This window comes from Chrysemys picta, chromosome 13, assembly GCF_011386835.1.
Source record: "Chrysemys picta bellii isolate R12L10 chromosome 13, ASM1138683v2, whole genome shotgun sequence".
NCBI classification, from domain to species: Eukaryota; Metazoa; Chordata; order Testudines; family Emydidae; genus Chrysemys; species Chrysemys picta.
In genome coordinates this window covers 44,994,938-45,019,304 of record NC_088803.1, presented here as the reverse complement: position 1 = coordinate 45,019,304, position 24,367 = coordinate 44,994,938, and the positions used below count along the sequence as shown (strand labels likewise).

General features: G+C 41.7%; 2 protein-coding genes across 6 annotated transcripts; both read left to right on the top strand.

Annotated features, from left to right (window-relative positions):
* The first annotated feature begins 303 nt into the window (after nt 1-303).
* LOC101941316 (aurora kinase C-like) lies at nt 304-10,197 on the top strand. 5 transcript variants are annotated; one of them, XM_065566066.1, is made up of 8 exons: nt 304-365; nt 1,311-1,473; nt 2,725-2,782; nt 3,554-3,745; nt 5,349-5,487; nt 5,965-6,113; nt 7,153-7,327; nt 9,458-10,183. In XM_065566066.1, exons 2-8 carry the CDS (start codon nt 1,326-1,328, stop codon nt 9,629-9,631), a joined length of 1,035 nt encoding a protein of 344 aa, XP_065422138.1. In that variant the 5' UTR covers nt 304-365; nt 1,311-1,325; the 3' UTR covers nt 9,632-10,183. The 5 variants fall into 5 exon arrangements, with proteins under 5 accessions (XP_065422138.1, XP_065422140.1, XP_065422137.1 ...); XM_065566068.1 differs by having other exon boundaries at nt 313-543; nt 6,010-6,113; nt 9,458-10,197; XM_065566065.1 differs by having other exon boundaries at nt 314-543.
* A 1,938-nt stretch (nt 10,198-12,135) lies between these two features.
* Nucleotides 12,136-21,317, top strand: PRELID3B (PRELI domain containing 3B). Its single transcript, XM_005302955.5, is given in 7 exon segments — nt 12,136-12,312; nt 13,027-13,195; nt 14,824-14,913; nt 15,583-15,653; nt 16,865-16,967; nt 18,778-18,844; nt 18,847-21,317. Coding segments are annotated over 7 exon segments (621 nt in total). The 5' UTR covers nt 12,136-12,280; the 3' UTR covers nt 18,936-21,317.
* The last annotated feature ends 3,050 nt before the right edge of the window (nt 21,318-24,367 follow it).

Below are 24,367 nucleotides of genomic sequence, written 5' to 3'. Positions count from 1 at the left end.
TCAAAGCATGTGTGTAAAGATCTGTAATTTATTCCTCTGTAATGAATCAAAGCAATCTTCCCTAAAGCGCTGTTCATTCCTTGGCCCATTTCTAAATCTAATTATATTATATTAACATTAGGCACAGGCCTGGAACAAGATTTGGATCCTTTTTCTGGCTCTGTGATTGACTTACTGTGTGACCCTGGGCAAGTCACTGCTTCCCTCTGTGCCTCAGTTTCACAATTTAGAAATCAGATGTGGGGAGTCTGACTTTAAGGCCTAAGGTCATATGACCCTGGCCTTCTATATAAAGGGAGCTTTTAGAACTAATTTGTGTTTCCAATGCTAGCTGGTGAGGGGAGAGAGAGTAGAATCTACTGAAGGTCAGAACTGAGATTCAGGCATATCTCTAGATCTACAGCCTTATTGTAGTGCCCTGAGCCAGTGGCGTGCTGCCAATCTGGTCTATTTATTTTATTTTAGTTGGTTTCATTAGAAAGTTATCAGGGGTCCTGGAACACACAAAACCCCTTAATTGTGGACATCTATGTTTTAATATAGGTATATTTTGCTATTGTATTAGAAATAAAACTTAGTACTCAATACATATGTTAATGAATCCTAAAATGCTAATTTAGAAGGTTTTAATGCCTCTGGGCAATCTCTTACAAAATGTTCTTAAATAATAACGTGTCTATCTAAAACTACAGAAGTGCAGCTTAGTTTCTGGCCAAGCTTTGGTCTGTTTGATATCTATAAAGTACTTGTTAGAGCAGGTTTATGTGTGACTGGTGTGCCTATTTTCTTGTTAAAGCCTCAGCTCTTGTGAAATGCATGTGTCTGATTAAATGAGATCTGGTCTAACTATCTTACCAGGTGTAAGTGATTGGGTAAAATTGCTACATGCTCATGGTGACTAATGAAGGAACATAGCAGCTTGCAAAGGATAGCCTAAGATTTCAATGTGATTATAGGTACTCAGCTTGGGACACCTTAAAAGGGCCTGATTTTCATAGGGAGAGTGCTGAAAAATTGGGGCTGTTCTAAAATTAGGCACCCAAAATCAGTAACCACCTCTGAGAACAGCATGGAGGCCAAAGAATTCTAGTTTCATCCTCTTACCCCCTTATATCCATGCTAATAGGAAACTTCCTGTAAGTGAGATGTTAGGGTGGGGGTTGGGCTCTGGCAGGCATTTAAATCAGAGGGGCAATGGAGAACAGCCAGGTGACGAGAGCAGTGGATTATACAGACACAGAAGAAAAAGATAGTCCCTGCCCCAAAGAATTTTTAATCTAACCTTATCTCTTGGATTTTCACTGTTGAAGTTGTCTCCAAAGCCAATGACTGTAAGCAGCTCAGATGTGGACCAGAAGAACATGAGAAAATATTTGAGTAGTTCCTGCATTTCAGTGTTTTCCTGCAAGGGGCCATCTTCTCCAACAATCAAGAATATCATAAGCAAAGCCAAAGCAGGATCAGAGTCAAAGGGTATGTTACTTACTCAAACCATAGCTGGACCCATCCCACAGGTTATGTGGAGTTGGGAATCTTCCAGTTCCCAGACATCCTAAAGGGGTCACCCACTTGCCAAAGAACTGCTTAAAGTCTCAACCATAACTTCAAAAAATATAGAGTCAAGGTAGTGGAGCTGAAATTGGTCAAGGAGTAATCCAGCAGTTATTTGGCCAGTGACTTCTTTCGTGGTGTGAGGGTGAAACAGGATTCTCTACTTCCCTTAAAAATCTGGCTGAGACTTGACTGGCTCTGAAAGCTTCACATGTAGGCACTAGTCCTATAACTTTCACTGTTAAGGAGTTTATGTGCACCAAGAAGCTTGTGAAATACGTTCATTTTTTAAAAAAACCTGTAAGCTAGGTGACAACAGCAGAAGTAACTGAAATAAGGGTGCTTTTTCACCTGGTCAAAAGTAACCTAGCTGAGCTCCGACAAAGCGGGCAAGGATAAGCTGCTCCACCCTGTCAATAACTCGGTTTCAGTGGGTTCCTGAGCAAAGAAGTGTTGCTTCCCAGTTCATGGTCTCTTATTTGATAAAGAAATACAGAAACAATACAAATGTCAGTAATACATAAAGGGCAGTTCAGCCTTAAAAAGAACTCTCCGTATTTAATGGTACAAAAGACATAGGACCTTCTACAAAGATACAAATGAGCCCTTGAAACTTTTTTTTTAAATGGTGTGTTTATTCCTAGTCAGCTGGAGCTCCATGTGCCAAGGGGCAGAAATTGGCCCAGAGATAATTGATGCTTATTGTACTCCACACACCTTTAGACTGATTAATAAAATTAGGTGCAATTTTCCTTTAGGGACGCTCTGATATTCCCCCTTGACTCTTATGTTAAACATGCTGGTAGTTTCAGTGATCATCTTCCTATTCAAGGATGCAAGAGTTGCCTGGGCATGCCAGCTTCTTCAGTCCCCTTCCATCATGAGATAGTGATCACTGTTTTTCCTCTGGGCTCTGGTCATTACTCTCCCACCTCTTCCATCTTCATCCTATTGTTTTAAACTGCACTTTATTGCCACCACAATAAATGGGTGACATGATGTCTAACACTATGACCAAACATTCCTAGGGCTGTCTGTTTTCACTGTAGAATTCCTATTCAGTGAAGACTTCCTTCCCCCATTCATCCATCCAAAAGCTCTCAGATCCACTCTACAAGCTACAGCATAAAAAGACACAATTTCTGTTCTAAAGCTGATGCATTTGTTTTATAGATGAGGAAGATGGTTCAAAAATGGACACCAAATGTACCTCTGTTTCTCAGCTGCCCAGGTAACTATTCAGAAAATATCTCAATATGCTGTTTCTGGAGCATTAATATTGTTTGCTGTATAAGTCTCCAGATCATCCCAAGCCTCTAGATACTACAAAACTACTAGCTTTTTTCTGTGTAAGAATTGTCTTGCCGATTTCCCGAGTTGGTTTTAAAAGATACAGATATTTAAAGGGCCTTTCCCCTAAGATATTTAGAACTCTCTATATCTTACATTGTAGAGACTAGTATCTAAGGCCTAGATTTTTCAGAAATGTGCACATGCAAAAGTGCAGAGACGTATATGTGAAATCATGGCAGATGTGAGCATGAATGGGCAGTCAAGTATCCAACTCTCCATTTGCATATACAAATTAAGCACAACTGAACATACAGGTGCATGTCTGACCTTGAGAACCTGAGCCCTATTTTTTCAAGTAAGTTGGTGATTAGAATTGAGTCTACCAAGACTTTATTTATATACCTTTACTTTGCTAAAATAGTAGGACTGTTTTAGCCTGGAGGGCTTACACCGGGGAAAGGCTCTGTTTTAGGCTGTGTTGACTGTCATCAGTAACTTTGTCTACCCATTCACTTTATATTCTATTGAATATCTAAATGTAGTCAATAGGAAACTTAAACATGTTGAAATATACTGACATCTTCATGATAGGGCTAAGCAGGTGCAGTGACATCTGTTTTACACTAAGATTGAATTTGACGGATATTTCTCCATTTACTGGGAATTACTAATGTTATAACTTTAATACTGACTCTTGTACTGCATGCAGGAAAATGTGGGGCATTGATGACTTTGAAATTGGGCGACCACTTGGGAAAGGTAGATTTGGAACCGTTTATTTGGCTCGTGAACAAAATACCCACTTCATCCTAGCCCTAAAAGTCATCTTCAAGTCTGCCCTGGAGAAATCACAATTGGAGCACCAGCTCCGAAGAGAAATAGAAATTCTGAGTCATCTCCGGTAAGAACCTGTGCTGAAAGTAAATAAAATAACCATGGAGTGGGACTTATAGCCTGAGGAATGCTGGTATCCCTGGCTGACTTAGTCTTGGCACCCTCCACTTTAGCAAAAGCCAGACTGTAGTTCATTCTAGACCACCCTAGTGGCAAGCTCAACAAACTGGAGCCAGTCTTCTGAGTTGCCTTTTTGGTGATACAGAGAAGTGGAAAACGTGATTACCTTACTTCAAAAACAAATTAACCTGAATTGGTGAACTTGAGAGGTGGGAAAGAAGGTAGTCCTGCTCATTAGTTTGTCATATGGGTGAGGAAAATCTCTGAGATCTATCCCTACAAACTAATTGCTATCCTCTAAGAAATATACAGCAAACAAAATGGTGTGCTGCTGGTGGGCCTCACTCTCCACCCATGCCTTCAAGAAATTGTTCCTTTGCCTTTTTCAGTTGTCTACTTAAGGCTAGAATCTTGAGGGTCCTAATTTTGATCACGGTTCAGTTGTGAACTAAAGAGGATCTCATTGGGAAAGCTGAGATGCTGAGCTTGTTGTCTTGATTTCTAATGTGGTTCAGTTGTGCCAATCTCAGCATGCTTCTGACTAACCTAATTCCTGACTGTCGCAGTTACAAGGCTAACTGTGCCTCTGAGCTGAGTGCACCCCGTCAGGTGTTAGGCCTTGTGCCCTTCTCCCACCAACTCCTAGGGGACAATACCCTGTGTATTGTCTGTGCTCACCCCAACAGGTCCAAGTAGGTTTGGGTACCTGTGGTTCTTCCCTTTTGGGAGCTTGTGACTAGTGGAAAGAATTTAATCTTAAGAGCATGAACAAAGCATAAGACAAAGGTTTGTTAAAGCAATAAAAGGGCTACCTACATATCTGTCTAGCCTTAAAGACTTGCTGTCCCTTAGCAGAGACCTACCCAGACACTCAACTTCTGGAGCCTGGCTTCACCCTCCCTCTCTTGAGTGACTCTTTATCCAGCCCCAAGTTTTATTGTTCTCCTGTGTTTTCTGAGCCTAGTTAAACCAGTTCAGATAGCTCAAGAAGAGTGGGGGTAGTAACATTAAGGTCCATATTCCTGGGTGCTTGCTGAAAGTCTCTTCTCTGGGCAATTGTCCTGGCTTCCTGCATTTTCTGACAATCCTATTATCAAATAAACTCAGTGCAGTAAACATGCCAAAAGCCAGGTCACATACAGCATTCATAAATTGTCACATAGCCGCTCCAAATCCATCACACTAACCCTGGGGGGAATTTTCTGGCCTTCTTCCCCCAGACCTCTGAAATAACAAGCACCATTTCTACAGCATGGCTTCTACTCCTGTTAAATCAGCAGCCAATGCTAATTACTAACAGAAGGACAATAGGACAACTGACGTTAATGTATCGTCTGTTTTTTACGTACCTGATCCATTTAATTAATCACTAGACCAACTAAACTATGGGATTATTATTTTCCCACATGTGCAAGCTTTCATAACACTCCTGATCCAACTGAATAGGAATGTGGTGGCAGGAATCAAGAAACTAGCTTAACATCTGGCTTCAGTGTTGTGATACTTGTTTGATTTTCAGCTACCAAACGTGTCCTTTCTGGCTTTTTTAGGCATCCAAATATTTTGAGATTTTATAACTACTTTCACGACAGAACACGGATCTACCTGATGTTGGAATATGCTCCAGGAGGGGAGCTGTACAAAGAGTTGCAAAAACATGAGCATTTTGAGGAGACTAGAACTGCCACGGTGAGTAAAGCGTTGATGCTGCTTATGTTTTGTGAAGGGGAATGGAATCTCATCTTGGAACTACTATAATGTATGCACTGTAGGCATACACTCTGGGTTTGTATGCAGAACAAATCATCTTGCCTAAGTAAAACTAGTTGGAAATATCTTGCTCACAAAGTGTCTCGCGTGACTGCCAACGTTCCAGTTCCTGGATAGAGCCAGGAATTGCCAAGATGTGGCAAGGCTTCTTTCTAATCTTCAAAGGTTCAGTACATCCATCCCTGGTTTTATATAGTACTATCATTAGCTTTCTACGCAACTCTTACAAGCAATATCCAAACAAACATGGTAAATATCAAACCAAATCACTCACTGCTGAGCCACAACAAGGTTTGTATTTAACTTACTAAATGGCTAAGTCATATTTCCTATAGAAAACCACTACATAAACTGTGTTTGACTGTATAATTCTCTTGGGTGTGGCACATTCTGCAGTATGTAGAAGAAATATCTGATGCTCTGATATACTGCCATGCTCAGAAAGTGATCCACCGAGATATCAAGCCTGAAAACCTCCTGCTAGGACTTAAAGGGGAACTGAAGTTAGCAGACTTTGGCTGGTCCGTGCATGCTCCGTCACTCAGGTGAGTCTGACTCCTCTTTTCAATTGTAAGACCACTACTATATGGACTCAGTCTCTATTTGACTATCCTGTATTTACAGCTCCTCCACTGACAACATTTGGGTAAAAATCTGTCTAATATCCTAATCCTCTCATCTTGATTCACTGATGCCACATAATTGTCTCCAAAGAAATGAACTGTGGACAATCATTGGATTGTGACACCACTGATGGTGAGCAAGGAGGAGCAGGATTGGTTCAAGGTTGTGTGGTCCCTTGAACACTGAAATGAATCCTCCTGGCCTCTACAAAGGCATGAAAAGTATAGTCCTTGTGTCCTGCTTTGCTTCCACTACATGGTCCCTGAGACAGCATGAGCAGAGAGGTTTGTCAGTAGCCCCAGGACCAACAGCTGAGAGAAGCTCTCCTTCAAGGCTGGCTATCTCTACACCTTGACTGGCACTTTGAGGAAAGAAAGCAAAACAGTGCATATGGCTTTTCTTAGATATTAGAATATTTATTTTTTTCCGAAGATTCTTGCGACACAGACTATAGTCTGTAATATTACTGTCATGGAGCCATATAAGTGCCTCTTGTCTTTCATGAAGCACTAAGAGAATGTTTTTGACTCTGTAGCCCAACCCCTCATGTAGCTTCTGTTTGACCTAATCTAGATCTCTGGCTTCAGGAGTTATGTCTAGTCCCTAATCAAAACTACTCCTTTAGACTGAAACTTAAGAAACTATATGCACGGAGTCACGCAGCTTGCATACACAATTTTGAAAGTTTGGGCCTTAATTGGTCAGAAGGTTAATTGCTGGGTAAGTAAAGCACTTCCTAGGATGGAGACAGAAGCTAATCTACTTTCCCCACACCTAGGCCACAAAGCTGACATCCTACCTCGGGCAAGATCTTCAAAACAGCTCTGATTCTAGTGGGTCCAAATCTGGCCCCTAAAGTTCTAAATTGGGTGTGGATGTGCGCAGTAAATCAGTTATTGATAAATTTACTCTACCTTATTTTAATGCAACAAAATGACTGGTGATTTATTTTTTCAACAGGAGGACAACATTTTGTGGCACGACTGATTACCTTGCCCCAGAAATGATTGATGGGAGAACCCATGATGAAAATGTTGATGTCTGGTGTGTTGGTGTTCTATGTTTTGAGTGTCTTGTGGGGTATGCGCCATTTGAAGCACCCACCCGCAATGAAACATACAAAAGAATTGCAGAGGTAAGCTTTCCTAAATCCATGGAAGAGGTTACTTGGTTTTGAGAGCAAAGAAAACCACCTCCGACAGGCAAACAAATAATTAGGCTCCGAAGGATTTTTTTTTTTTTTTAAATCAGGGAAAGATGATTTCATGGTACGCACAAACTAATGAAATAATAGCTTAATTGATGATGATCAAAGTTTACAGATAGGCAAAGTACGAAAAATGCTGCTTGAGAACTTTGTGCTTTAAGGATATTTACTTTGTATATTTTGACTGATGTTGACAACTTTGTGTTTTAGTGGTTATAACACTTAAACTTTTTGAATCTCGCCATCTGTCATTAAATAATTGTCTGATTTTTCTCTCCCCCCCCGCCCCAATTTTCTGCAACTGTGAAAATTTAAATTGATAAAAATGGAAAAAAGCTTAAACATTTGATACTTATTGAATTATATAAAAATCAAATTCTGGCAAGCCTACAAATAACCTAATCATATAAAAGATTAGACTAGGAACCCACAACTGTCAGCACCACTGATAACCAGGCCAATAAAGTCTCTTCTTTAGAATCAGACACTGCTTGGGTTTTGATTTTGTTGGCCTTAAACATGACTGGTTAAAGCACTGTCAGAGTGCATTACAGAGAACTGGGCATCTTGTTTGATACCATCTCTGTATTCATTAGGATCCCTGACATTCCCAGTTAAAATCTTCAGAACAATGTCAAAATAACATTGTTTATTATGAGAAAATCCTGGTTACTTTTTCTTGCCCTTACCATTTCCCTCTTCAAAGTCTGTAGTTGAGCAGGGTTGGATAAAGATGCCTTCAGAGCACATGGACTCGTTCTTAAATCAACAAGAGTCCTTAAATAGTAATGTGAGGCACTCCCTTTTACTGAAGCACTCATCAATTGTGCTACCTAGTTACTAAAAATAGCACAAACACATACTGTGGCACTTCAACTGGCAATACATATGGCAAAACTGTTAAATCTAAATTAGTGTTGGATGTGCTTCAGACAGCTGCTCCTTTTTTGTAAGGAGTTTGGGGTGAAAAGTGGTGACAAGATGTAAACTACCTAATTTGAAACAGTGGATCATCTTGGATATAGATTTGGGGCCTTGTCTTGTATCCATATATCTATGGAATTTTGCCATTGATTTGAAGGGGAGCAAGACTGAGGCTGTAATATCTTTTCTATCTGCAAAATTGACATGGTGGAGGGGGATGAACAAATGTAGATAAATATATTGAAGACTAGGGATACAGATACAAAGTGTACCAGTTGGTTCTAATACTGGCCTTATTCAATGAAGATTACTCTCCTTCATTAATTCTGTCTTCCACACTGCTCAGTACAAAATGTCTCTTTAAAATTAAGCAGCCAACCAATTTATTCCAGTGAACACTATCAGCTAGTGTCCTTGACTGTGTGACTGTAATGTGCACACTGTATCACAGATAATTGGAAGTGTATTATGCCAGAAACATCGATCTTATTTTGCACATTAATCAGGGTTAAAAGTATATCAGATAAAGTTGTTGTGATTAGATCTAGTCTGTGGCTGCTCTGACAATGATCTGGTATAGGAGATGTTGCAGTGTAATTCTGGAGCACACAAAGAATCTTACTTTTCATTGAAATTCAGTTGTTGTCATCATAACCCAACTATACGCTATCAGACTTGTATGCATTCCAAATCTTAACTGTCAGTAACACGCTTGCATTTTCGTCGTGTTTTTTTTTTTAAGACACTAATTTACTATCCTGGAATTGCCTGGCTTTGGTAATATTGTTACATCACTCGTTACCCGTTAAGCAGTACTTTTTGTAGCTGTGAAGACTACAAAAACTTAGCACACTAGACACCAAGCAGTGGTCGAGACCACAGTCTATTGTGCTGACCAGTGCTGTCTCCTGTGTCAGTTTGTCTTATAGTTCGATTGCAAGCTTTCTCGAGCAAAGACTATCTTCCCCCAACACCTTCATTCTGTTTGTACAGCACCTAGTGCATTGGGGTCCTGGTCCATGACGCAGGCTCCTAGGTGATATTATACTATTCATTGTACTTGCATCATACCTGTTGTTACCTGGTGGAACTAATATTCTCTTCTTTTTTTTTCCCTCACCTCCCTCCCCCCAGGTTAAATTCACATTTCCCACATGGATGCCTGATGGTGCTAAGGACCTTATTTCAAAAACACTTAAGCGCACTCCTTCTTTGAGGCTGTCTCTCAAAGAAATAATAAAACATCCATGGGTTAAGAAGAACTCAAGGAGGATTTTCCCACCAGTTTATAAAGCAGCTGAACACTAAACTCGTACTTCCAAGAAAAGACATTCTCACTCTGGACTATTGACTACTTGTGCTTTTTTGAGATGGCTGGATTTTTTAAAATCCGATTAGGATTCAGTTTATTAGAATGAACAGGACTGGGGTGTATTAAACACTAACGTAGAGAACTTGCTGTGACACTGGAAAGAAAAAAAACACTAGTGTAGGTCTTAAGGCTCAGGGTAGAGAGGTGGTGGGAAATAGTTTGTCCTGAATGTAATATTTAAATGGCTAGGAGTTAATTCACTTTTAGAAATAAAGCAGGTGCTACTACTACCTGTAGTCGTTTGCTTTTTGTATAAATTTAATTGGATAATTGTGCTTTCCCTCCCCCGTTCAATCTGATGTTTCTCTACAAGCTTTTAGAGCACGTGCCACCTTCCTGCTTAAAAGGAACCTTCTGCATCGTAATTGCTACTTTTACCTATGCACCATGGGTGGAAGCCATTAACTTTGCAGTAGGTAACACCCCCATTGCCTAGGGTTACCATATCTCATAAATAAAAAAAGAGGACCCTCCACGGGCCCTGGCCCCGCCCATTTCCCCACCCCTAGCCCCGCCCCAACTCCACCCCTTCCCCACCCTAGCTCCGCCCCCTCCTCCCTCCCACTCCCAGCCAGGGGGAAAGGGCTGCCCCAGTGCTACCAGCTTCACGGTTTCCTGGGCAGCCCCCAGACCCTGCGCCCCCAGCCGGCGCTTCCCCAGCGCAGCTGGAGCCCGGGAGGGGAAGCACCCAGCCGGGGGCGCAGGGTCTGGAGGCTGCCCAGCAAACCGTGAAGCCGGTAGCGCTCGGGCTTTGGGCAGCCCCTATGCCTCCGGACCCTGCGCCCCCAGCCGGGCACTTCCCCTCCGGGGCTCCGGCAGCTCTGCGTAACTTACACTGTATAAGTTACACAGATCCGAAGAGGAGCAGAGCCCCCGCAGCTGGAGGCTCTGCTCCTCTTAGGCTCTGTTTAAGAGCCGGGCTGCCCCAGCGCTACCGGCTTTGGGCAGCCCCCGTGCCTCCGGACCCTGCGCCGCCGGAGCCCGGGAGGGGAAGTGCCCGGCCGGTGGCTGGGGTCCGGAGGCAAGGGGGCTGCCCGAAGCCGGTAGCTCTCGGGCAGCCCGGCTCTTAAACAGAGCCTCCAGCGGCTGCGGCTCTGTGTAACTGACACTGTGTCAGTTACAAAAACAACAAGGAGTCTGGTGGCACCTTAAAGACTAACAGATTTATTTGGGCATAAGCTTTCTTGAGTAAAAACCTCACTTATGCCCAAATAAATCTGTTAGTCTTTAAGGTGCCACCAGACTCCTTGTTGTTTTTGTATATACAGACTAACACGGCTACCACCTGATACTTGACACCATATGTCAGTTACACAGAGCCGGGGGGCGGGGGGGAGGCTGGAGGCTTTGCTCCTCTTTGGCTCTGTGTAACTGACACTGTGTTAGTTACACAGAGCCCGGGCGGCTGGAGGCTCCAGCCGCCGCGGCTCTGCTCCTCCCCGACTCTTCAGCTCTGTTTAAGAGCTGCGCTGCCCGAGCGCTACCGGCTTCGGGCAGCCCCCGTGCCTCCAGACCCTGCGCCCCCAGCCGGGCACTTCCCCTCCCGGGCTCTGGCGGCACAGGGTCTGGAGGCACGGGGCTGCCGGAAGCCGGTAGCGCTCGGGCAGCCCGGCTCTTAAACAGAGCCGAAGAGTCAGGAAGGAGCAGAGCCGCCATTTTCCCGGACACGTTCGGCTTTTTGGCAATTCCCCCTGGATGGGGGTTTGACTGCCGAAAAGCCGGACATGTCCAGGAAAAAGAGTACGTATGGTAACCCTACCATTGCCTCTTGTTTGCACATAACGCTGCTGCGAGAGGACAATGGGGTTGGCTATGTAAGAGGGCGAGCGAGCGAGCTGTGCTGCAAAGCGTGGTCTTAGGGTGATCAGATGTCCCGATTTTGGGGTCTTTTTCTTATATAGGCTCCTATTACCCCCCCACCCCCCTCCCGATTTTTCACATTTGCTGTCTGGTCAGCCTACGCGGACTGGACAAGTGCTGCCTGCCCGCCTCTGCAGCGCAGGGCCAGCGAGTCCCTTACACTGCACCCCCTCCCGCCTCAGTGCAGTGCTAAAGGTACTTGTGTCCCGTCCCCCCACGCTGGGCCCACTCGCCTCCCCCCGCACACCGCCCCCAGCCAGCCCAGCGAGGGAGCCACACACTCTCTCTGACTCAGTGGGAGTCAGTTCCAAGGCTGCGCAGCCGCATGCGCGAGACACACCCACGAAGGGGGGGGTGTCTTGCGGGGTTAGCCGGCCTATAGGTACGCATGCGTCCTGAGTGCAATTATGTCACGAGACAGTCGCCGGCGGGCGCGTCTGCTTGGGGAGGGGAGCCAGCGCAGCACGTGGCCAGCTGCGTGCCCTTCCGACGAGTGGCGCTTCCCTTCTGATGTCACACTGACGCAAGAGCGTCAGATGGGAGACGGGAGTCTCCCACCCACCCCCACCAGGGCCTAACTCTCCTCACGGCGCAGGCGCAGGGGCCGCCGCCGGCTCTGGCCTCCATTCCATTCGCAGGGACGGCAGGGGCGCCGCGTGAGGAGGAGACGCGCGGCCGCAGCACCGCCCGCCCCGCCTCGCCCCGGGCCGGTCACCGCCGGCACCATGAAGATCTGGACCTCGGAGCATGTCTTCGAGTAAGGGCTGGGCGAAGAGGGGCAACGGCCGCGGGGCCACGCGCGCGCTGTGCGGGGGGTGAGCGACCCCGGTGGGGCTTGTTCCCCAGCCGGGCCGGTGTGAAGAGCGACCCGCGGGCGTTGGGACGGGGGCCCGTCGCGGATTGTGGGTGCGGGCTAGAGCCTTACATAGTTGTTCATTCCGGTGGGGCGGGGGGTTCTCAAACGCCATTGCCCTGCGACCGCCTTCTGACAACAAAAATTGCTCCACGACCCCAGGAGGGGGGGGCCGAAGCCTGAGCCCGCCTCAGTCCCACTGCCCCGGGTGGAGTGGGGGCGCAAAGCCTGACCCTCACCACCCTGGGCGAGGAAGGGGTCAAAACCCACGCCCCAGGCTTTATCTCCAGCCAGGAGGCCTGTAACCTGTGCCCCGCTGTCTAGGGTTGTGGGGCTCTGGCTTCCCCAAGCCCCAGCAAGTCTAAGCCAGCCCTGGTCATGACCCACCGTTTGAGAACTGCTCTTTTACAATAAAGCCAATAATTAAGAAATCTACGCTACTCTGGTATTTCACAACTAATTGTTTGGTTTGTTTAGGTATGGTTTCAACGGAATATGTTTTGTACCTGTATTTTTAAAGCAAACTGTGAACTGCATCTTTTTTTATGATGTAATAGGAAGTATGACAAACTAATGTATGTAATTTATAAATGTGTTAATTTTGATTTATTTTGTCAGCCACCCCTGGGAAACCGTTACAACAGCTGCTATGCAGAAATACCCAAATCCCATGAACCCTAGTGTGATTGGAGTTGATGTACTAGACAGACACGTAGACCCCAGTGGAAAGTTGCATAGCCATAGACTGCTCAGTACAGAATGGGGGATGCCTTCTATCGTAAAATCAGTAAGTACATTATTACAAGACTTGAGAAAGTACGTATGAGTTATCTCATTTTTATAAATAATCAAAACTGTATATAATTTACAATCCAGCTCTTTTTGGGACAACACAGGGCCTGGGGGATCATACGTACCTCACGATTCCTTAGTGCCATCCCACGTCCCTATCTCCTTTACAATTATTTATGTCCTTGTGGCACTAGGAGGGAGCAGTAACTTTACCCACCCTCAAGCACAGAAGCTGCTCTTCTGTCTAATTCTTGCTTTGTGTAGGCAGGTGGAGATAAAGCCCAATATGACCTTTCATGTCTTTGCTTGCAGCAACAACTCTTGTATCTTATTGCTTGGTTACTGCTGCTGCTTTTCAAGTAATCTGGTTAACAGCTGTTCTCTTAAGGTGTCCTATTCCTAAAAATGGCAAATTTGTATTGGATTGTCAGACACACTGACATTCTTGTACTGTGGTTTGATCCTTGAAGAAGTTTTGTAGTATACTTTGGTCCTGAAAGGTACATAAATCATTCCCAATGTAGTACCATGGCTTTCCTCATGATGAGTTTCTTTATTAGCTTGGTGGAAGAACCACATGCTTCCTTATTATCAGTTTTAAATACCCCGTAAATCAAGATTGGATCCCATTGTTGCACTTTAGATACACATGGTCAGAGACTGTTCTTGCCCCAAATTCAGTCTGACTAGACAAGACAGACAAAGGTTGGGAGTAAGGGAGTAGTATTATTTCCTTTTAATACCTAGTGCTCCTATTTTATGTTCTGGAAGAATAAGGTTGGACTTGGGGAAACCATGCCAGTTATTTCTCATCTAGTTGAGAAAATAGCATTCTTCTGTTTTTTTTGTGATATTACTTTTAAATGTTGAACAGAAATCTGTTTTGTAAGCAGTAGATAATATAGTTTAGACTGTTGCATACTTTTCCAAAGTTTAAAAGGATGTTAACTTAAATCACATTTCAATATAAACTGTTTTACCTACAGTTGTTAAAAGTAACACAGTTGCTATAACTGAAAAGAATGATAGAAAAATTATTTTATTTTTCCCTGCACATTTGACAACTGTCTATGGACAAATTCACCCTTTCCCCTGCATAATCATTTTTTGCAGCATAATGGGTGAGAAGTTTTTTTAATAGGAGCATGTGGTTTTAAAACTGTCAGAGGGAAGAACAGTGGGACTTTTAGCTTTTTTTCTTTGATAGATTTCAAACCGATGGTCTTCTTTTAAATAAATTGAATTAAATTATACCTATTATTTTAAGCAGGAAATAAATACCAACTTTGTCATTTTAAGGCTAGTTGCATTTCTTACTCTTTATTCAGTATAGTAATGTTTACTTTGATATTCCATAGTACACCTCTACCTCGATATAACGCTGTCCTCGGGAGCCAAAAAATCTTACCACGTTATATCGAACTTGCTTTGATCTGCCGGAGTGCGCAGCCCCGCCCCCCACCCCCGGAGCACTGCTTTACTGCGTTATATCAGAATTCGTGTTATATTGGGGTAGAGGTGTATGTTGAAATGAAAGGAAAAAAGTAAATACAAATCTTTAAACTTTTCAGAATAGTTATTGCAGTGTGTTTGTGTGTATAATCTTGGGTGTCTTTCTTGTAGCTCATCGGTGCTTGTAGAACAAAGACATATGTTCAGGAACACTCTGTAGTTGACCCTGTGGAAAAAACAATGGAACTTAAGTCAAGTAACGTAAGTATTGTAATTTCTTTAATCAATAATGCTAAAAAGTCATTAGTTGACTAACATGTTTAAATTGTATAAACAGTTTGAAAGAGAAAATTTTATCTTGAAAATAGCATACCTCATATTCTCAACAGCCTATTGTAGTAAAGGAACTTTTTTGCCAGCTTTGTTATGAAACACCAGCACTAGAAATGATTAGTGATTAGCATATACAAAGCATCCCACTTTGTTTCAAAAATTATTTTGTAGTATTGCTGCTACCTTAATGTGTAGTACTTTGCTCAGTACTGTATATCGTTTGTACATGGTCATTGTTAAACCCTGGGTTTAGCAGGCCAATGCTTAAACCACTGAGCTATCCCTCTTCCCCCCCCCCCCCCCCCCGACACTCCTTGACAGTTCATGTTGAAGGACATAAGAAGAAAAAGTAGTTTAGCAAGCTTGAACTTTAGGATTTATTTCTTTTGTGTATGTTTATGCCAGTTTTGTTAAATAGTATTTCAGCTGTAATTTTAGAATAATAAATTAGAATACCACATTGAAAGATGGTGTTTAAAATCAGATATTTGAGTGTTAAGGTCTTAGGTTGTTCTAGTTGTGTTTATTTCATCTTCTTAATGAATTTTTTTTTTTTTGTATTTATGTGATGACAATCTAACTCATTTTATTCCATAGATTTCATTTACAAATCTGGTATCAGTAGATGAAAGGCTTATCTATAAACCACATCCTCAAGAGCCAGAAAAGTAAGCACATGTATATTTGTCTTCAAGATTGCACCTTAGAAGAGGAAAATAAATTTACATTATCCTTAATGGCATTGCTTCCGCAAATCCCCACTGAGATTGCATGCCCTTCCATATGACAGTGGAGTCCATTTCAAAGCAGCTGTTCAGGGAGTGAGCATATGCCCCTCTGTTTCAGCATTTTAAAATGAATGGTATAAAAATCCCTGGTCTCCCAACTGTCTCTCATTTCCAGAGTCCTGTGTTTTTTACAAATATGAAATAAAATGGAAAAACAACATATAAAGCAAAAAACTCACCTGCAGCTATGGCTTCTGTCCCATGGGGCTGGGCCCATCTCCTTGCTCTGGGGTGTTGTGACTTGGTGCATGGTTTCTCAGTGCCATTTCAGGTTTGGCCCGGCCGCCCCTCTGTCGTCATGATGCCACTGCCAGGTGAGTGCAGGGCAGGCTTGCTCTGTGACTTCCCTTGGCAAGACCCATCACCCCTTTCCCCATGTCGATAAAATGGATAAAATTAAATAACACAAAATTGCAGGAAAATAAAATGAAAAACTGTTTAATAAAATAAAAGGAATTTCATGGGTCTCTACTCTTTTTTTTTTTCTTCCCTCCCCCTCTTTCCATCAACCTGAGTGCACACAGACCATACACCTCTGTCTGCATCTGGATTTCTTTTAGAACGACTAAAGTAATTGTAGATCAGATTAGTTGCTCCTTTTGGGAGAGCTGTGTTATCATTTTGTAGCTAGTAATATTCCACAGCCCCCTCCTGGAAAATTGTTGCTACTAGTTAGTCTCTCTCAGTGGGAATATGTCCTGGCAATGTCATAAGGGAGAAAGAGAGGTGACTTTTGTTCTTTGAATGTATTCCCTCTGCAGATCCATGTTGACCCTCCCTTTTACCCTTTACTATGGAGAATTAAAGGATTCAAGAAGAAGTAAGGGACATTTGTGGGTGGGTGGGAATTACTGTATCTTATTTCTGGAATGCTGGAACAGAGAATCATGCACACCCAGCCTCACAGCAACATAGTCCATTTCAAAACAATTAGCCATTGTGGGGAGTGTGTATATGCTTTTCTGTTCCAGCACTCTAGAAGCAAGAGAGAGAAAATTTTTTGCCAGGTAGATCTGTGGAAGTAGGGCATTTGGAAGGGGGGAGGAAGCTATTTTTATAAAAAAATAAAGTGATTTTTTTTCTTTACTCAGAACCATTTTGACTCAAGAAGCAATAATCTCTGTGAAAGGTGTCAGTGTCAGCAGTTATCTAGAAGGATTAATGGAAAACACTATCTCTTCCAATGCGAATAAAGTAAGTATGACTCCTACATATATGTTCTTTATGATTTCTGGCTTCTTGATTTGTGGAGTTGTGTATATAATAAAAAAAAAATTTTTTTTTTAATTCGTATTACATTTAGTTTACTTTTGAAAAAAATAGAGCAGGGCTTCTCAAAAGGGATCGTAGTGTGAATCACTTCTTAAAATACAGATCCTGTCATAGACATCTCCACGCTCAACCTCTCAATCCTGATTCTGCACCTTCCCTAGCGTAACAATAGCACTTTGTTAATATTGTCCTAACGTTTAAGATGACAAAATGAAAATAAGCACGTTTTAGCATGATGGGTGTGGCTGCTTGATCACATCTCTCTGTGAACCTTTAGGGTTTTTTCCCCTCATTGACTGTATATTTATTAATACCAAATTATCCCCATGCTGCCTGGGCTAGCATCTCCAGGTCACTTTGAACTTTGGTTCTGTTCTATATGTTTACTATTTACTGTTTACTATTCCTCCAGTTCAAGTGCCATCCAAAATTTTACATCCGGCAGATGTGAAGCAGATGCAAAAAGTTGCTTCTTTTAGTGCAACTGGTCAGCTAGCCTCTGGAAATCCAAACAGGTCATGGACTGCGCTACAGCAGTTGGGAAGCATAGGTTTGACAGAAGCAACTTTGCAGATCATAATTTAAGCACTGCTAAACTAAAGAAAATCTTTTTTTTTTTTTAAATGAAAAGCTGCACTTATTTCCTTGATACTTTTGTTGTTTGCTTTATTTGTTGAAACTGTGTGTGTTGAGGTCTCATTTAATTTACATCTTGAGTTTTATAGAAAATAAATTCTTCAACTTTGGTTTGCTAAAACTTTAATTTATTAGTTATATGAATGGTCTTAGTCACCCCTAGCTTTTGATATTGTCATAGAATACAGAACTTTGGGACAGACAAAATGAAAAGGCAGTAAATATAAACCGAATTTAAAAAAATACTACTTCACATAGTATTCACCTCGGTGCAAAGATGCTCTGCGCATTGTTTCATGTGACAACTTAGGTATAGTTTGTCTTTTAAAATGGGGAATAAGGGACTTGTAAGGCTTTGTGTGGGCCTCCTGCATGGGGATAAATTTCAGCCCTAAAATATAATCCATTATATTTGCTGGTGCCAGAGACAAGAAGACAAAACTGGATAATTGTATTGCCATTTATAATAATTTTATCTATGGCCCCTCTAATATTTCTCTCTTATGGTTTTTATAATAGTGCCCATCATTTTAGTTATGAGTGTCTCCCAAAGAATTTGAAATCAAATCTATGAACAGCTAGAGACCTAATTTTCCTCCTTGCTTTCCCATCTGTCAGTCACGTGAATTTTTTTTAAACTGTTTTTATGTGAATGTTCTCTTTTCTCATTGTTGTACTATTCATTTTCTGATTTTTCTCTTCCTTTTTTCTATACCTTTTTTCTTGTCATCTTCTTTGTGGTTTTTATTGCAGTTGTAGGAGAGAGAAACTGAAGAGAGTTTTCACTTAATTCTGAAGGCTGTAATATTTGTGATAATTTTAATCTCCTGTGGAGTAAACTCTGAAGCCTTGGTCCTGTTCTTGAGAATGCCCTGTTTCCTCTTTGTCAGTAGCTTCGTCCTTGATGTTGACAGCATCATTGTACAGAGAATTTCTCCTTTTAAAAAAAAAAAAAAAACTAGGGCCAGTTTCAACTGTTGTGTTCTAGCTAGTCTTCAAGAAAATATGATGCCTGGCCATTTACTTACAAACCTTTCCTTTCTTCATAAATGTTTGAATAAGTTGTTCAATAATTGTTGGTATTTTTTAATTGCAGGGCCGTGAAGCATTGGAATGGGTAATCAGTAAATTGAATGCTGAAATTGAGGAGTTCACAGCTTCAGCAAGAGGAAGCATGAGGACTTCTATGGCAGCGGCAGCATTTGTGGAGAAATAATAGTGAATACAGCTATATCAATTAATAGGTCTAAGTGAAATAAGCAAACTAAAACTTCTCTCCAAGTTGAAATATATTTATTCTTATATTTGTTATTTAAAGGCATATTTGTATATTAGGTAGTTTTTAAATTAAAACTTGGAGAGAAGTTACAAATTCTTGTGACTGAAGGTTATGTGCTGGGGCTTCACTAACATGTTAGTTCCATTGGGCTGAACGTTTGTTTCAAGTGAAATAACCTCCTAACATTCAGAGCTCATTCCTGTATTTAATGAACACTTGTATAAAATAGTTTTTATCCTAGGTAAGGTCGCAGATGTTGCGGGAGATTGACATGTTAGTGAATCCTACTTGGGTGGAATTTAGTGGTTTGATTCATGGACTCTACCTCTTTTGGGACCAAGCCCATAATTAAGCAAAATGGCTTGTTCTAGCAAAGTTGGTGTTATGTTTGTCTTGGGCAGTTGAATGATATAACTTGATTTAGATGGAAGTTTTATTACTTGAAGTCTGAAGTATAAATGAATGTTTGTATAAAAATACTTGTTTTGATAAACTGCTGTTAAAAAGTTATTGGATAGCTAAGCTAAAACGGTACTTTTAAAGTTAACTATATCCATCAAACAGCATCTTAAAACTCACAATAAAAGTCATAGTTTTGAATAGTGTACTTACCTGCTGAGGCCCAAGTTCTGTCCTTAAATATGAAATTGAGTGTTACATGCCAATAACTGGGGGAAGAATTTAGCCCTATGTGGCTTACTTATTTTTCGTCCACCATCACAATACAAAGGAAAACAACCTCTATGTAGAAGGGTACTGTAACCACATGTGCATTTTAACATGTAATTTTGTAGACCATTAAAGCTTCATAGAAAAGTAGAAATGTATTTTGAAATTCAGAAGAAAAACTTCCTTGAAGATGTTAGAGGAACTTTATAGAATTGTAGAAGTAAGACTGAGATACTTCCTCGTATGTTTACAGGAGTTGTTACATCGCTAAACATGTTTAAAATGTTGCCTAATCATGCTTCAAAAATACTCATTAAGCATGACATCATGGACTATTTGGCTGTTCTTTAATTTAAAAACAGTATTTTGCATTTAATTTTCTATGTAATGCTTTGTGTGCCTCTTTTATATCTTATTGAAATGTCTGCTTACAAACAAGGCTTTTAAATGAAAGTCAGGAATCAGAATTTAGAAGAGGGTTCGATAATCTTGTCTCTTGGTACTGGCCACAGATTCTTGGTGCTGTCTCATTCTTGAGTTCCCACAGCTTATCATTAACTGTCAGATTTTTGCCAACTGTACTGAAGTCAAGTGCCATATTACTCTGCAGATAATTCCATTGGAATCAGTGAATCAATCTCATAAAATAAGGTCTTGTCTACACTGGCTTGCCTACATGGCTTGTGTAGTCATGGCACAGCTAAAAAACCCACTTCACCAGGGGCGTAGCTACCAGCGCTGGTGCACTGTCTATACTGGCACGTTACAGTGCTGAAACTTGCAGTGCTCAAGGGTGTGTTTTTTCACACCCCTGAGCGAGAAAGTTGCAGCACTGTAAAGTGCCAGTGTAGACAAATCCTAACGCACCCTTCAGTGTGGGGGAAAAGTGCAAAATGTAGCATTAAAGAAACTGCACTAATGATTTACTGGTCGGAAATCCTGAATTCTGGTGCCATAAGGGTCCATTTGGCATTTCAGACCTAATCCTAATCATATGTTGTTTTGTGTCGTTTTTCAGAATATAAGATGTCACCTGTTTAGTATTTTCTGTTATATGCCATTTTTCTGTGATACTAAAGTTGCATATTGAATATTGTGTGTTAGTGACACAAAACTAGATCTTTTCTTAGTTTAACAGTGCTCAATATAGTGGGAACACAAACTTCAATGAGATTTTATATAGAAGAAAGACTGTGTGTGTGTGTGTGTGTGTATAATGCAACAAAAGAAAATTTACCTATTTAAAATTTAATATTTTTTTCTACTTAAAACCTATGAAATTTTAATTAGAGACTTTGTTAGTACATTTGTAAAAGCAACTCAAATCCATTAGGGTTTGTGGCTTTTTTTACACATGGAGATTGTTCATACAACTGAAATTATATTTCAACTAAAGATTAGTAAATGTTGCTACTTGATAAAATTTCTGTAGTCATACTGTATCTTGTGATAAAAGTTGCAATGCTCAAATTAGTGATTAGAAACTTTTTAAACTTGTACCTTTTCTCTTAAACCTAGCTTAATTCTGTGCTTTTTAAACTCAATATACATTTTCCTCATTTTGCTGCGCTGTGGACCAACTAACTTGAACTGACTATATTTAGTAGGCTTTTGTGCTCTTCCTGAGCAGGGTAGTGCTTTTGTGTGTGAATTTTTTTTATTTTAAATAAAATTGTGGCTGAGTGTTGGCTAGTTTGTAAGAAATCAGTCAGGTCATGAGATCCTATATGCCCTTTAGAGTAGCAGTCAGTTTGAAGGCTACTGATTCTTTTCTTCACTGTTCTGTAGCAGAGGGAAAGCACTGAATGCAGGGGAAGAGACACTCTGCTTTTTAATTTACTTATGAAATAGCATATCCCCAAATTTACAGAGGCACTAATAAGTTAAGCACAAACAGTTCCTATAACCTTTCTGTACTGCCAAGTATCTTTTCTGTAAGACCACCATGCATTAACCTGCAGCCCAGTTCCAAGTCCATTGGAGTCAGTGCATGTTTCTTTGCAATATCTGATCACCTTTCTTGGGGTTAACAGAGGGAACTGAAGCCATAGGGGCTGTGCAGCCCTTTCTGCTCTGAGCTTGTTGTGACCTCCAACAAAAACTACTTTCCAGAAATTTCCTAAAGCTCCATGGCACTGGGGGTAACATCCTGCAAGTGTGACTAGGGAGCGACAACACTATGAACCACAGTTACCATAGTAACATGGTTCTTTTTTTATACCTGTTTGCTTTCTCTATCACCGTGGCATTAAACCCTTGGGTTATAGAAAGCTGGCCTGGGACCCAGTTTCTTAGTTCCTAACCAGTCTAGGAACATGTTTTTAAAAAATGTTTTAACTAGTAGGCTGGCCAGACTTAGAAATAGGTTTAGGTGAAACCATTTTTAACTGCTTTGAAAGGTTGGCTTATTCACAGGGTGAGGCCATTCATGGGAGAGGGAGCAAGGAAGGAGGGTGGTAGACTTTTCACCATTTTCAGTGGTTTGCTTTGGATCTAATGGGCCCATTTCTCCCCTGTGGTAAAGCTGTTTTTGTGCCATGCCAACTGTGCAAAGCAGTCCTAAATAGTTTACCTAGCTAATGGATGATTTCCTTTGCTTAGGAGAAGTACTGGTTGGTGCAGAGTCTCCAGAGTGCCTCCCGTGCCCCTTCTATCCAGCCCCCAAGGTAGAGAGCAGCCAGGGCCCCCCTGTATCTAGCTGACCCACAGCTATTTGAATAGCCTCTGGGGGATGTCAGCAGCTGTCTTAATTTACAGCAACCCTGAAGCTGGTTTATGCTGGATACTGCGACTGGCACACAAATGACTTTAGGCACAAAAGTGACTTAAAGACGCTAGGCTGACTAGGGTTTGCTGTGAGCACAGCAAGGAGGATCTGGTCCAGAGTTTAAAATTTGAAGCAGGAAATCAGGTATCCTTAATAAAGAGCCATATTGTGCTATCAGTTTTTAAGCAGATCACCATTATTGAGTTCAGTAGGAGTTCTGCTTCAACGTTGCTGCATTATGAATTCAGAGTAAATTTTTAATGTAGGAGTTGCCAGATCCTAGGGATGGAGTGGTCAAATTTATCATCCTCGATAGGCCCCAAATCACTTTTCTCCTACTCAAAACTATACACTACAAGTCTACACTGTTACAAGGGAATAATAGTTCAATAGCAATATTGTATGTATACAACAAGCAAAAATATACTGAGTCACTCAAAGTCTGCCAGACAACTGTACACTGGCTGTGTGAGTTTTATAGACAGGCCCTCAGAAGGCAGCCAGAAAGGAATTAAGATAGGCCAGAGCCCATTCCGCCAGTTGTTGGTTCCTCAGTGTTGTGTGCTCACTGTCTGCTTTGCAAGTACATAACCAAGCCTAGCATACTATTATTGCCACTTTATATTTGTCTTCTCGGCTATTTTGGATGCAATACTGTCAGATTTTTCCTGTTCTGTTTCCATAGCATACCTTCTAGCACAGGGGTTCTCCAACTGGGGGTTGGGACGCCATGGGGTCACGAGCTGTCAGCCTCCACCCCAAACCCCGCTTTGCCTCCAGCATTTATAATAGTATTAAATATATAAAAATGTGTTTTTAATTTATACGGAGGCTCGCACTCAGAGGCTTGCTATGTGAAGGGTGACCAGTAAAAAGGTTTGAGAACCACTGCGGCCTGTACTGAGGATTCCTGTTTAGAGAGACCCAATAGAGTTCTAGTGGATTCTTTAATGTGAGTGAAGCCCACTAGTGCTGCTGTAGTTAATCTTATTTGAAATTTACATTTTAAATTAAATTTGGGAATATGATACATTGGCCAGTTTAATCTCAGGTCCTACTGAAATTTACTATCTAGGTTGTTACCCTACTGCTATTATTTTCAACCAAATTTTATAATCTGTTCAATGAGTTTTTGTCCCCACAATAGGTTAGTGCACAGTACTTATAGAGCAGTGTTGTTGGGAGTGATGCTGAGGTTGAGAGTTCAAGCCTTGCTTGGCGCATCAGTTTCTTTAAGTAAATGGCTTCTGCTATTCATTTTGGGAGGAGGGATTGCTCAGTGGTTTGTGCATTGGCCTGCTAAACCCAGGGTTGTGAGTTCAATCCTTGAGGGGGCCATTTAGGGATTGCAGGCAAAAATCTGTCTGGGGATTGGTCCTGCTTTGAGCAGGGGGTTGGACTAGATGACCTCCTGAGGTCCCTTCCAACCCTGATATTCTATGAATACCTTTAACTGGTCACACTAGCTAATCAAGGATATTGCCTTTTAAAATCATGCTCCTACTGTATGGCTGAAGGCTGCAATGTGTATTTAAAAAAATAATAAAAGAGCAAAACGGTATTTTTCTTTGGGTTTAGTGGGATAGTTAATCTAGTGTTTTGGGATTTTTTTGTTTTAGTAAACAATTTCACTATGGGTGATGTTTACTCTTCTCCCCCACCCCACCCCCCACTGCATCATTTACATAGGCTTTAGGGTGAGTATCTAATCCAGGGTTCCAGTGATGGAGTTTGCCACCCTCAACTTTTGGGGTTTCCACATAAGGGTGGCTCTAGCAAACCCTCAACCCTGCTGCACCCTCCATCATGGAGCCCCCTTCCATGGCATGCATGCAGCAGCTGTTTGCAGCTGTCTGCCCACCCACCCATTTAGGTCTTAAATGGTGCAGAAAACTTTGCATTTGTCCTCCGCACTGGGGTATAATTCATCCTGCATTAAAATCTTTCTAACCGAGTGAAAATAGTGCTCTT